At 41.6% G+C, this 11,921-nt stretch overlaps 1 protein-coding gene across 6 annotated transcripts in view; it reads left to right on the top strand.

Annotated features, from left to right (window-relative positions):
- Positions 1-1,590: 1,590 nt before the first annotated feature.
- The window catches only part of LOC124015032 (beta-1,4 N-acetylgalactosaminyltransferase 2-like), a 32,164-nt gene continuing 21,833 nt past the window's right edge, over positions 1,591-11,921 (top strand). For 2 of the 6 annotated variants that reach the window (XM_046329894.1, XM_046329887.1), the window contains exon 1: positions 1,591-1,643. In XM_046329894.1, the coding sequence (XP_046185850.1) occupies positions 1,623-1,643 (21 nt within the window). In that variant the 5' untranslated portion in view covers positions 1,591-1,622. Of the gene's footprint in view, positions 1,644-2,126; positions 2,180-4,557; positions 4,668-11,921 lie in introns of those variants that run through there. The other 4 variants (XM_046329890.1, XM_046329888.1, XM_046329892.1 and 1 more) reach the window with 4 other exon arrangements.

The following is an 11,921-nucleotide window of genomic DNA, read 5'->3' as shown; positions in this document are numbered from 1 at the left end:
ACTTTGCCAGTGAAGAAACCATTAAAATAATTGATAAAATCAAATAGTTTTGTGATGAATAAGCCATCTGATTCGATGAAATATGAAGTTGAATGTGTCTTTCTGGAAGCGAAAGAAACGCACACCAATTTAGGCGAGGTGTTGGCTAGCGGAGTGGAACACTTGACAAAATAGAGGAGTGCCGCACACTCTAGGGGCTCAGATGCATCAATATTTATATAGGTTTCGACAGACAAGCTGTCTTCATCAGGGTATAACGACAAACACTGCGGGATGACTAATTTATATAGTGTCAAAAGACACACATAGGCAGTGTTGCCAACTCCTCAGTAAGGAAAGTAGCTATTTATTTTTATTTAAAAATAAATAAAATTGTTGGCAGATTCATTTTAATTTTTTAAAGTATTTTAATTTTATTTTATTCAAAATACAGATCAACAATTTACATTCTTACATCAAAACATTACATCAAAACAGAACGCAGGTATTAATGAGAAAATACTGGAACAAACAACAAATATTTAAATAAAACAAACAATTATAGTGCAATTGTAATTACTCTGAGAAAATCTTATTGTAATGATTTAGGAAGATGTTATTCTTGTTATTGTTTACTATGGTTAATGTTTTAATAAAATAGTTAAATTCAATCCAAAAAAATGTGTAATTTTTGAACATTTGTTTGTGTATGAAGTATTTGGCAACAAGAATTTTTAAAAATCACAATCATTTCAGTGGTCTTGTTATCATTGCAATAGTAACATATATCTTTCATGTCAAAAACATAGGTCATTTTCATAATGGTAAGTAAGTATTTTGCAAGGTTTTCCCAAAATGACACAAATTTACATTCAAAGAACAAATGAGACAGATTCTCACCTTGTTTTTCACAGAAAACGCAGATATCATCAATAGCCACAAATTTGGATATTATAGAATTACACGGATATATCTTATGTCACATTTTGAAGTGCACTTCCTTAACTTTGTTTGGTATACAGTATTTGTAAGGTCTTAACCATGCATTGTTCCAGGCAATGTCAGGAATAAGCATGTTCCAGAAAAACTTTCCTCTCGGTGTGAGTTGGTTTTGTGAATGAAGGATTTGTCTTATATATTTATTACCTCAAGATCTCTCAAGTAAGCCGACACATTCCAATCTGAGTTCTGGATAACTTTGTGATCATTACCAAAATTAAGATGAGTTTTCATTAGTGTAGTTAGACCACCGGGAACAGCTTTGATCACAGAAATAAACTCTCTGAAAGGTATTGGAAACTCTTTCAATGTTGTAAATTGTTCATATGTGAGAATATTACCCTTGTTGTCGAAAACATCAAGAACAAAGTCAATATTCCTCTCATGCCAGCTGGGGTAGAACAATGACTTATTCCTTACAGTTATGTCTGAATTATTCCACAAAGGCGCTTTATGTGGGGAAAACAATGTGCAGGAAACATATTTTCCAGGCCATTAAAGCTTGTTGGTGAAACCTAGCCAATTTAGCAGGTATGGAAAGTAGCTATTGGCTGTCCTAAAATTCGCTAAAAGACGTCATCGGTCAATTTGCATAATTTACCATGTGAATGTAATTGTGATGGACGCTGCAGGAGAGAAGAATAATGTCTTGGGAGAGACAAAAAGTGAGTAAAAAAAAACACCCTAAATATGTTTAGAATTAGAAATGAACTTTATTCTGTCAATTCTTGTTTTTTTTAATGTCACAATTCCTACCCTCTTCTTTCATCCGGGTTTGGGACCGGCAAAAGTTACCCAAAATAGACACTGCCGGAGTTACTTCGGTTTTTATTTTCATTTTTTGGTTTATTTTTCATAATTTGTTTTGGTTTTGAACCTTATGGAGCTTAGGAGCCTACAACAAGTCACAGTAAAACATGAACATTTTTAACCATAACATGTTTTTACGTATAACAATCTAAAAACACAATAGAAACAAACTGTCAATAGCAATGTGAGAAAATGATGGTAACTAGTCTGGCCCTAATCAGGTTAATTGTCAAAAATAAATAATAATGTAATGTAGGCCAAGGCGGGATCAGCCAGCGGCGGCTTCCCGCATGCGCGATTCATTTCCAGTCTGGACGCGGAGGGGTGAGCATCTCCTGCTCTGACTGCAGCGCGAATACTGGGCGGCTGAGAGTGCTTTGGGACGGGGGTGGTAAGAACGATACGTGTTTTCACGTCAGTCTCCAATAACACCAGAAAAAGTAGCTAGATTTGTCGCTAGTCGCTTTAGGTTCTGTTTTTCTTTTGTCGCTAGAGGGGTCTGAATACTCGCTAAATATAGCAACAAAGTCGCTAAATTGGCAACACTGCACACCGATGCCTGTAATCATGGCCGGGTGTGGCCTGATATCATTGTTTAATTATCATATATTAAAATAGCATACAAAGAACATAAATGGATAGCGTACGATCATAGATACCATTTGGCTACATAGGCCTACAAACATTTACAATAGCAAAATCACAAGAATGGCTTCAGATCAAAGTCTACGTTGAGACCAAAGGGAGCAAGGGCAGCCTCTCGTTTTAACAATACATTGTCGAGGTCACCCCATCTCCTGGGGAGGGTGACATGTTCGATGCCAATATAACGTAGAGACGAAATGGAGTGGATTTGTTCCAAAATGTGGGCCGCAATTGGGTGTCTAGTTTTTGCACCTAATGATGCTCTGAGATACGTACTTTTAATTCGCGCTTTGTTTTACCCAGATCTTTTTTTACCACAAGGACAAGTTATAAGATAAATAACTGTCTAAGTGGAGCCCGTGATAACTCCTTTTGATCGGGATCTGTTTCCCTGTTTGGGGTTGTTTTAAAGGATCTACATTTATAAGTGCCATTGCATTGATCACAGCCATTGCACTTGTAGTTTCCATCCAGTAGGGGAGCAAATAGACGTTGTGCAGGGATATCTTGGTGGTAAATCAGAGTTTACCAATTGATTTGTGAGGTGTCTGCCTCGCGAGAATACGACCAAGGGAAAGTATCGGAAATGTGTTTTCGAACCATCATCGGTTCTTTGAATCTGCCAATGTTTGAACAATTCCCTTAGGGGCGGCAGCGTAGCCTAGTGGTTAGAGCGTTGGACTGTGTGAGTTCAAACCCCCCGAGCTGACAAAGTACAAATCTGTCGTTCTGCCCCTGAACAGGCAGTCATTGAAAATAAGAATATGTTCTTAACTGACTTGCCTGGTTAAATAAAGGTTAAATTAAATAAAAAAATATATAAATAAATTTGTTCAGAGCACTTTGATTAGCGGGTAGTTAGAACGTAAGAATGCTTATTTTTGCTGGAATCACCTTGAAACAGGTCATGTTTTGAATTATCTGACCATTTTTGTACCCCCTCTACTTGAATTTTCTTTGCATCTCAGCCATATTTCTGTCGAAATCCTTTTTCTTTTTTAACCAATTATTTTGACTCGACAGAATTGGCTGTAGGGCACACTATTTTTCAAGGGAAGTGGGTGACAACTATCAGCCCTCAACAAACTGTTACGATCAGTAGGTTTCCTGTAAAGATCAGTGTATAGAACATGATCTTCACACAATATCTGAAGATCAAGGAAACTGATTTGACGTTTTACATCACCCCTCCATTGAACAAAAATATCATCAATATACCGTTTCCAAATAATGTTAGGCAATAAAACATTTGAGAGAATTGAAAATGGACTGTTTCTCTATGTAACCCACATACAAATTAGCGTACTTAAAAGCCATTGGGGGATCCCATAGCAGTACCCTTCGTCTGAATAAAGAAATAATTTAGAAACATGAGGTGTGTGTGTGTGAGTACTATTTAGACCAATGCTATAATGGATGCACTGGAAGGTAGTTCATTAGGATCACGTTGCAGAAGGAAATGTTCCGTAGCTTCAATTACCGCCCTCGTGTGGAATATTTGTGTAATGACTCAACATCATAAGCAACTAGACACTTCTAGTGTCCTTTACAAAGGAGTGGAGCCATTTTGCGAGTGGTCTCATAAAAAAGTAAATAAAAGTCAATAGAGGGGCTGTTAATGCATCAATGCCTGCCACAATAGTGCACCCTGGAGGTTTTATAACACTCTCCCCATCTTTACAACCAATTAATCTGTAAGTTTTGAATATGACAGTATACAGTCTAGGGTAACGCCTAGTAATTTAGTCTCCTCAACTTGTTCAACAGCCACACCATTGTTTACCATATTCAGCCGAGGTCTAGAACTTGGGGAATGATTTGTACCAAATACAATGCACTTAGTGTTAGATGTTCAGGACCAGTTTATTACTGGCCACCCATTCCAAAACAGATTGCAACTCTTTGTTAAGGGTTTCAGTGACTTCATTAGCTGTGGTTGCTGATGTGTGTCTGGTTGAATCATCAGCATACATGGACACACCTGCTTTGTTTAATGCCAGTGGCAGGTCATGCTCTTATCAATTTCTTTCAATAGTTGGAATTGGCTAAACTTTAACCGTAGAGGTAGTAAATTAATGATTAGAACCCAGTCCCTTTCATTTCCTATGTCGGAAGTTAATGGTTCCCTGAAGAAAGACGGATTGCTTCGGAATGTGTTGTTGTGGGGGGATGAGAGGAGAGCAACGTGTCCATCTGTTTCCCGATTCACATCTGTGTATTAGATGGAGGGGAAGGTGAGGACAGATTTACTTAAGGGAGTAATAAAGGTTTATTATTCTGTTACATTTTATGGCTCCACACAAAGATAATAAAGAGGGGAAGGTTTGGAGAGGAGTGTTTTTAAGTAGGCTTTGTATATAACTGATGACATGTGTATTTTTTTTTGCTGTCTAATTACAGCTGTACAGAACCTTTGGGAAGACTTAAACTTGGTTAAAGCTTCTCTAGTGTGCGTGAGTCATTTACTCTGAAAAATAAGAACCTAACACAACAAATCGTCATTCGTGTCAGTGCAGTACATGTTGAGTACCCTTCTCTTTAAGCATGCTGAATGTCTGTTGTTAATTTGTTTACAGATAAATAGCATTGTATTTGGTGAAACACCATTTTTTTCCAACAGTTTGCTAAGAGCTGGCAGCAAGCTTATAAATATGCTGTTAGAATCAATAAAAGCTGCTTTACAAATCTTGGGTAATGGAATTACTTTGGCTTCCTTCCAGGCCTGAGGAGAAATACTTCCTTCTAGGCTCAGATTAAAGATATGACAAATAGGCTATAGAGTCACCTACCATCCTCAGCAGCTTTCCATCTAGGTTGTCAATGCCAGGAGGTTTGTCATTATTGATCGATAACAATACATTTTCCACCTCTCCCACAGTAACTTTACAAAGTTTAAAGTTGCAATGCTTTTCTATCGTTATTAGTTTTTCTATGCATGAATACGATGGCTCACTGTTCCTTGTTGGCATTTCCTGCCTAAGTTTGACAACTTTGCCAATGAAGTAAAATAGTTGGCAAAATCAAATAGTTTTGTAATGATTCGATGACGTAATGGAGTTGAATTTGTCTCTCTGCCCATAATTTAATTTTAAGTACTCTGTTTTTTTCCCATCAATCTTTATATCATTGATCTTGGCTTCATAATTCAGTTTCTTCTTCTTGTTGAGTTTAGTCACATCATTTTCACAAGTCAGCCAGTCTTATTATCCACTCCCTTTGCAACATCTCTTTCAACCATACAGTTTTTAAATTCCTCATCAATCCACAGAGCCTTAACAGTTCTAACAGTCAGTTTCTTAACGGGTGCATGTTTATCACTAATTGGAAGAAGCAATTTCATAAATTCATCAAGTGCAGGATATTAATCACATTAGACCAACAAACATTTTGAACGTATGGTGGGGAAATTACTATATTGTTATTGCATCAAATGGTTGTTTTATGCAACAGAATGCAGTGGTTCTCAATCCAGGTCCTGGGGACCCAAAAGGTTGCACGCTTTTGCCCTTAGCACTAGACACCTGAGTCAAATCATCAGAGCCTTTTGATGAGATGATCATTTGTATCAGCTGTGTACAGTCCTGGCCAAAAGTTTTGAGAATGACACAAATATTAATTTTCAGTCTGCTGCCTCAGTTTGTATGATGGAAATGTGCAAATACTCCAGGATGTTATGAAGAGTGATCAGATGAATTGCAAAGTCCCTCAATGCCATGCAAATGAACTAAATCCCCCAAAAAAAAACACATCTCCACTGCATTTCAGCCCTGCCACAAAAGGACCAGCTGACATCATGTCAGTGATTCTCTTGTTAACACCGGTTTGAGTGTTGACATGGCTGGAAATCACTCTGTCATGTTGATTGAGTTTGAATAACAGACTGGAAGCTTCGAAAGGAGGGTGGTGCTTGGAGTCATTGTTCTTCCTCTGTCAATCATGGTTAACTGCAAGGAAACACGTGCCGTCATCATTACTTTGCACAAAAGGGCTTCACAGGCAAGGATATTGCTGACAGTAAGATTGCACCTAAATCAACCATTTATCGGATCATCAAGAACTTCAAGGAGAGCAGTTCAATTGTTGTGAAGGCGGCTTCAGGGAGCCCAAGAAAGTCCAGCAAGCACCAGGACCGTCTTCTAAAGTTGATTCAGCTGCGGGATCGGGGCACCATCAGTACAGAGCTTGCTCGGGAATGGCAGCAGGCAGGTGTGAGTGCATCAACATTCACAGTGAGGCGGAGACTTTTGGAGGATGGCCTGGTGTCAAGAAGGGCAGCAAAGAAGCCACTTCTCTCCAGGAAAAACATCAGGGACAGACTGATATTCTGCAAAAGGTACAGGGATTGGAATGCTGAGGACTGGGGTAATGTCATTTTTTTTCTGATGAATCCCCTTTCCGATTGTTTGGGGCATCTTGAAAAAAGCTTGTCCAGAGAAGACAAGGTGAGCACTACCATCAGTCCTGTGTCATGCCAACAGTAAAGCATCCTGAGACCATTCATGTGTGGTGTTGCTTTTCAGCCAAGGGAGTGGGCTCAATCACGTTTTGCCTAAGAACACAGTCATAAATAAAGAATGGTACCAACACATTCTCCGAGAGCAACTTCTCCCAACCACCCAGGAACAGTTTGGTGACGAACAATACCTTTTCCAGCATGATGGAGCACCTTGTCATAAGGCAAAAGTGGTAACTAAGTGGCTCGGGGAACAAAACATCGATATTTTGGGTCCATGGCCAGGAAACTCCCCAGACCTTAATCCCATTGAGAACTTGTGATCAATCCTCAAGAGGCGGGTGGACAAACAAAAACCCACAATCTGCCAAACTCCAAGCATTGATTATGCAAGAATGGGCTGCCATCAGTCAGGATGTGGCCCAGTTAGTTGACAGCATGCCCGGGCGGATTGCAGAGGTCTTGAAAAAGAAGGGTAAACTCTGCAAGTATTGACTCTTTGCATCAACTTCATGTAATTGAAAAAGCCTTTGACACTTATGAAATGCTTGTAATTATACTTTAGTAACATCTGACAAAAATATCTAAAGACACTGAAGCAGCAAACTTTGTGGAAATTAATATTTGTATCATTCTCAACACTTTTGGTCACGACTGTCGTGCTAGGGCAAAAACAAAAATGTGCACTCCTTCGGGTCCCCGGGACCAGGATCGAGAACCAGTGGAATAGGGTTCTTAGAACTCTATTGTGTCTGTGTGAACTGAGAGAAGCTTCTGAGCTTGAACTCTAGCAACTTATTTATGATGGTCTTGTCCTCTCTCGGAGCTCACATTCCATAGACTGTTGGTGTTTGTGTAATGGGAGGTACCAGGGTGTAGATGGCTTGGGTATGGATAATGATGTTCCCATTGTGTGGAAAGTCTTTACAGCAGATACTGTCTGCTATGAATGATTCATTTCTTTCATATGAATCCTAACCTTTTTGACCCATTCCACACATCTGTCATGTAGACTAAGGTGGTGTGTCTTTGTATTCTTTGTCAGGGCTCTCAACCCAACAGTCAAGTGTTGTGTTGACCAGCCATCGTTATTGCAGAGCACTCGCATCATTCACTTGTGTGTGGTGTAACCTGCTTTCCTTTAATACGTTTTGAATTAAGTAATATCCTGATCGGTGATATCTTGTGTCTCCTCATTATCGTTTAGAATTTCCACAACACACATCATCCACATAAGAGTTACAGCAAAACATACAAAAGATGATCTTATACACTATTTTAGTCCCAGCTTTTGGAACTTAGGCTTTCCTGGATATAGCCACTATATTGTGATCACTGCATCCAATGGGTATGGATACAGCTTTAGTTCAACAGTATTATTTTATTTATTTTATTTCACCAGGTAGGCTAGTTGAGAACAGGTTCTCATTTGCAACTGCGACCTGGCCAAGATAAAACATAGCAGTGTGAACAGACAACACAGAGTTACACATGGAGTAAACAATTAACAAGTCAATAACACAGTAGAGAAAAAAAGGGGAGTCTATATACAATGTGTGCAAAAGGCATGAGGAGGTAGGCGAATAATTACAATATTGCAGATTAACACTGGAGTGATAAATGATCAGATGATCATGTACAGGTAGAGATATTGGTGTGCAAAAGAGCAGAAAAGTAAATAAATAACTGTGGGGATGAGGTAGGTGAAAATGGGTGTTCTTTTTACCAATAGATTATGTACAGCTGCAGCGATCGGTTAGCTGCTCAGATAGCTGATGTTTGAAGTTGGTGAGGGAGATAAAAGTCTCCAACTTCATCGATTTTTGCAATTCGTTCCAGTCACAGGCAGCAGAGTACTGGAACGAAAGGCGGCCGAATGAGGTGTTGGCTTTAGGGATGATCAATGATATACACCTGCTGGAGCGCGTGCTACGGATGGGTGTTGCCATCGTGACCAGTGAGCTGAGATAAGGCGGAGCTTTGCCTAGCATGGCCTTGTAGATGACCTGGAGCCAGTGGGTCTGGCGACGAATATGTAGCGAGGGCCAGCCGACTAGAGCATACAAGTCGCAGTGGTGGGTAGTATAAGGTGCTTTAGTGACAAAACGGATGGCACTGTGATAAACTGCATCCAGTTTGCTGAGAAGAGTGTTGGAAGCAATTTTGTAGATGACATCGCCGAAGTCGAGGATCGGTAGGATAGTCAGTTTTACTAGGGTAAGCTTGGCAGCGTGAGTGAGGGTGGCTTTGTTGCGGAATAGAAAGCCGACTCTTGATTTGATTTTCGATTGGAGATGTTTGATATGGGTCTGGAAGGAGAGTTTGCAGTCTAGCCAGACACCTAGGTACTTATAGGTGTCCACATATTCAAGGTCGGAACCATCCAGTGTGGTGATGCTAGTCGGGCAAGCGGGTGCAGGCAGCGATCGGTTGAAAAGCATGCATTTGGTTTTACTAGCGTTTAAGAGCAGTTGGAGGCCACGGAAGGAGTGTTGTATGGCATTGAAGCTCGATTGGAGGTTAGATAGCACAGTGTCCAATGATGGGCCGAAAGTGTACAGAATGGTGTCGTCTGCGTAGAGATGGACACTGAACTCTGTCTGCAAAGTAATTGGTGAACCAGGCAAGGCAGTCATCCGAAAAACAGAGGCTACTGAGTCTGCCGATAAGAATATGGTGATTGACAGAGTCGAAAGCCTTGGCAAGGTCGATGAAGACGGCTGAAGATGGCTGCACAGTACTGTCTTTTATCGATGGCGGTTATGATGTCGTTTAGTACCTTGAGTGTGGCTGAGGTGCACCCGTGACCGGCTCGGAAACCAGATTGCATAGTGGAGAAGGTACGGTGGGATTCGAGATGGTCAGTGACCTGTTTGTTGACTTGGCTTTCGAAGACCTTAGATAGGCAGGGCAGAATGGATATAGGTCTGTAACAGTTTGGGTCTGTAACAGTTTGGGTCCAGGGTGTCTCCCCCTTTGAAGAGGGGGATGACTGCGGCAGCTTTCCAATCCTTGGGGATCTCAGACGATACGAAAGAGAGATTGAACAGGCTGGTAATAGGGGTTGCGACAATGGCGGCGGATAGTTTCAGAAATAGAGGGTCCAGATTGTCAAGCCCAGCTGATTTATACGGGTCCAGGTTTTGCAGCTCTTTCAGAACATCTGCTATCTGGATTTGGGTAAAGGAGAACCTGGAGAGTCTTGGGTGAGGAGCTGCGGGGGGGCCGGAGCTGTTGGCCGAGGTAGGAGTAGCCAGGCGGAAGGCATGGCCAGCCGTTGAGAAATGCTTGTTGAAGTTTTCGATAATCATGGATTTGTCGGTGGTGACCATGTTCCCTAGCCTCAGTGCAGTGGGCAGCTGAGAGGTGGTGCTCTTGTTCTCCATGGACTTCAGTGTCCCAGAACTTTTTGGAGTTGGACCTACAGGATGCAAACTTCTGCCTGAAGAAGCTGGCCTTAGCTTTCCTGACTGACTGCGTGTATTGGTTCCTGACTTCCCTGAACAGTTGCATATCGCGGGGACTGTTCGATGCTAATGCAGTCCGCCACAGGATGTTTTTGTGCTGGTCGAGGGCAGTCAGGTCTGGAGTAAACCAAGGGCTGTATCTGTTCTTAGTTCTGCATTTTTTGAACGGAGCATGCTTATCTAATATGGTGAGGAAGTTACTCTTAAAGAATGACCAGGCATCCTCAACTGACGGGATGAGGTCAATGTCCTTCCAGGATACCCGGGCCAGGTCGATTAGAAAGGCCTGCTCACAGAAGTGTTTTAGGGAGCGTTTGACAGTGATGAGGGGTGGTCGTTTGACTGCGGCTCCGTAGCGGATACAGGCAATGAGGCAGTAGTCGCTGAGATCCTGGTTGAAGACAGCGGAGGTGTATTTGGAGGGCCAGTTGGTCAGGATGACGTCTATGAGGGTGCCCTTGCTTACAGAGTTAGGGTTGTACCTGGTGGGTTCCTTGATGATTTGTGTGAGATTGAGGGCATCTAGCTTAGATTGTAGGACTGCCGGGGTGTTAAGCATATCCCAGTTTAGGTCACCTAACAGAACAAACTCAGAAGCTAGATGGGGGGCAATCAATTCACAAATGGTGTCCAGGGCACAGCTGAGAGCTGAGGGCGGTCGGTAGCAGGCGGCAACAGTGAGAGACTTATTTCTGGAGAGAGTAATTTTCAGAATTAGTAGTTCAAACTGTTTGGGTATGGACCTGGAAAGTATGACATTACTTTGCAGGCTATCTCTGCAGTAGACTGCGACTCCTCCCCCTTTGGCAGTTCTATCTTGACGGAAGATGTTATATTAGAAAAAATGTGATCGATACATGTGGATAATCTTGTTCCCATATCGTGGATTCAGAGCTGTCTATCTAATAGAACTCAAAGGTGATCTTCAATGGAAGCTTCTCTAATGCTCAGTCCCCTCCTGTACTCCCTGTTCACCCACGACTGCATGGCCAGGCATGACTCCAACACCATCATTAAGTTTGCAGATGACACAACACCTGGTCAACGACGAGACAGCCTATAGGGAGGAGGTCAGAGACCTGGCCGGGTGGTGCCAGAATAACAACCTATCCCTCAACGTAACCAAGACCAATGAGAAGATTGTGGACTACAGGAAAAGGAGGACCGAGCACGCCCCCAATCTCATCAATGGGGCTATAATGGAACAGGTTGAGAGCTTCAAGTTCCTTGGTGTCCACATCAACAACAAACCATTGCTTAAATAAACAGCAACAATGCCTCTCCCTTATTTTACCTAGATAGTTTGTGTATATGAAATGATATGTAGGATATGTGTGCCTTTAAAAATGTTCTGTATTATGTTTTGTGTGGACCCCAGGAAGAGTAGCTGATGCTTTTGCAACAGCTAATGGGGATCCTAATAAAATATAAACCAAGATTCTCTGGTCTGATGAAACCAAGATTGAACTCTTTGGCCTGAATGGCAAGCGTCACATATGGAGGAAACATGGCACCATCCCTAAAGTGAAGCATGGTGGTGGGAGCATCATGCTGTGGGGACGTTTTTA

The sequence above is a fragment of the Oncorhynchus gorbuscha genome, linkage group LG26, assembly GCF_021184085.1.
Source record: "Oncorhynchus gorbuscha isolate QuinsamMale2020 ecotype Even-year linkage group LG26, OgorEven_v1.0, whole genome shotgun sequence".
Classification (NCBI taxonomy): domain Eukaryota; kingdom Metazoa; phylum Chordata; class Actinopteri; order Salmoniformes; family Salmonidae; genus Oncorhynchus; species Oncorhynchus gorbuscha.
Note: the sequence above shows the minus strand (reverse complement) of the source record. Positions and strands in the feature narration are given on the sequence as shown.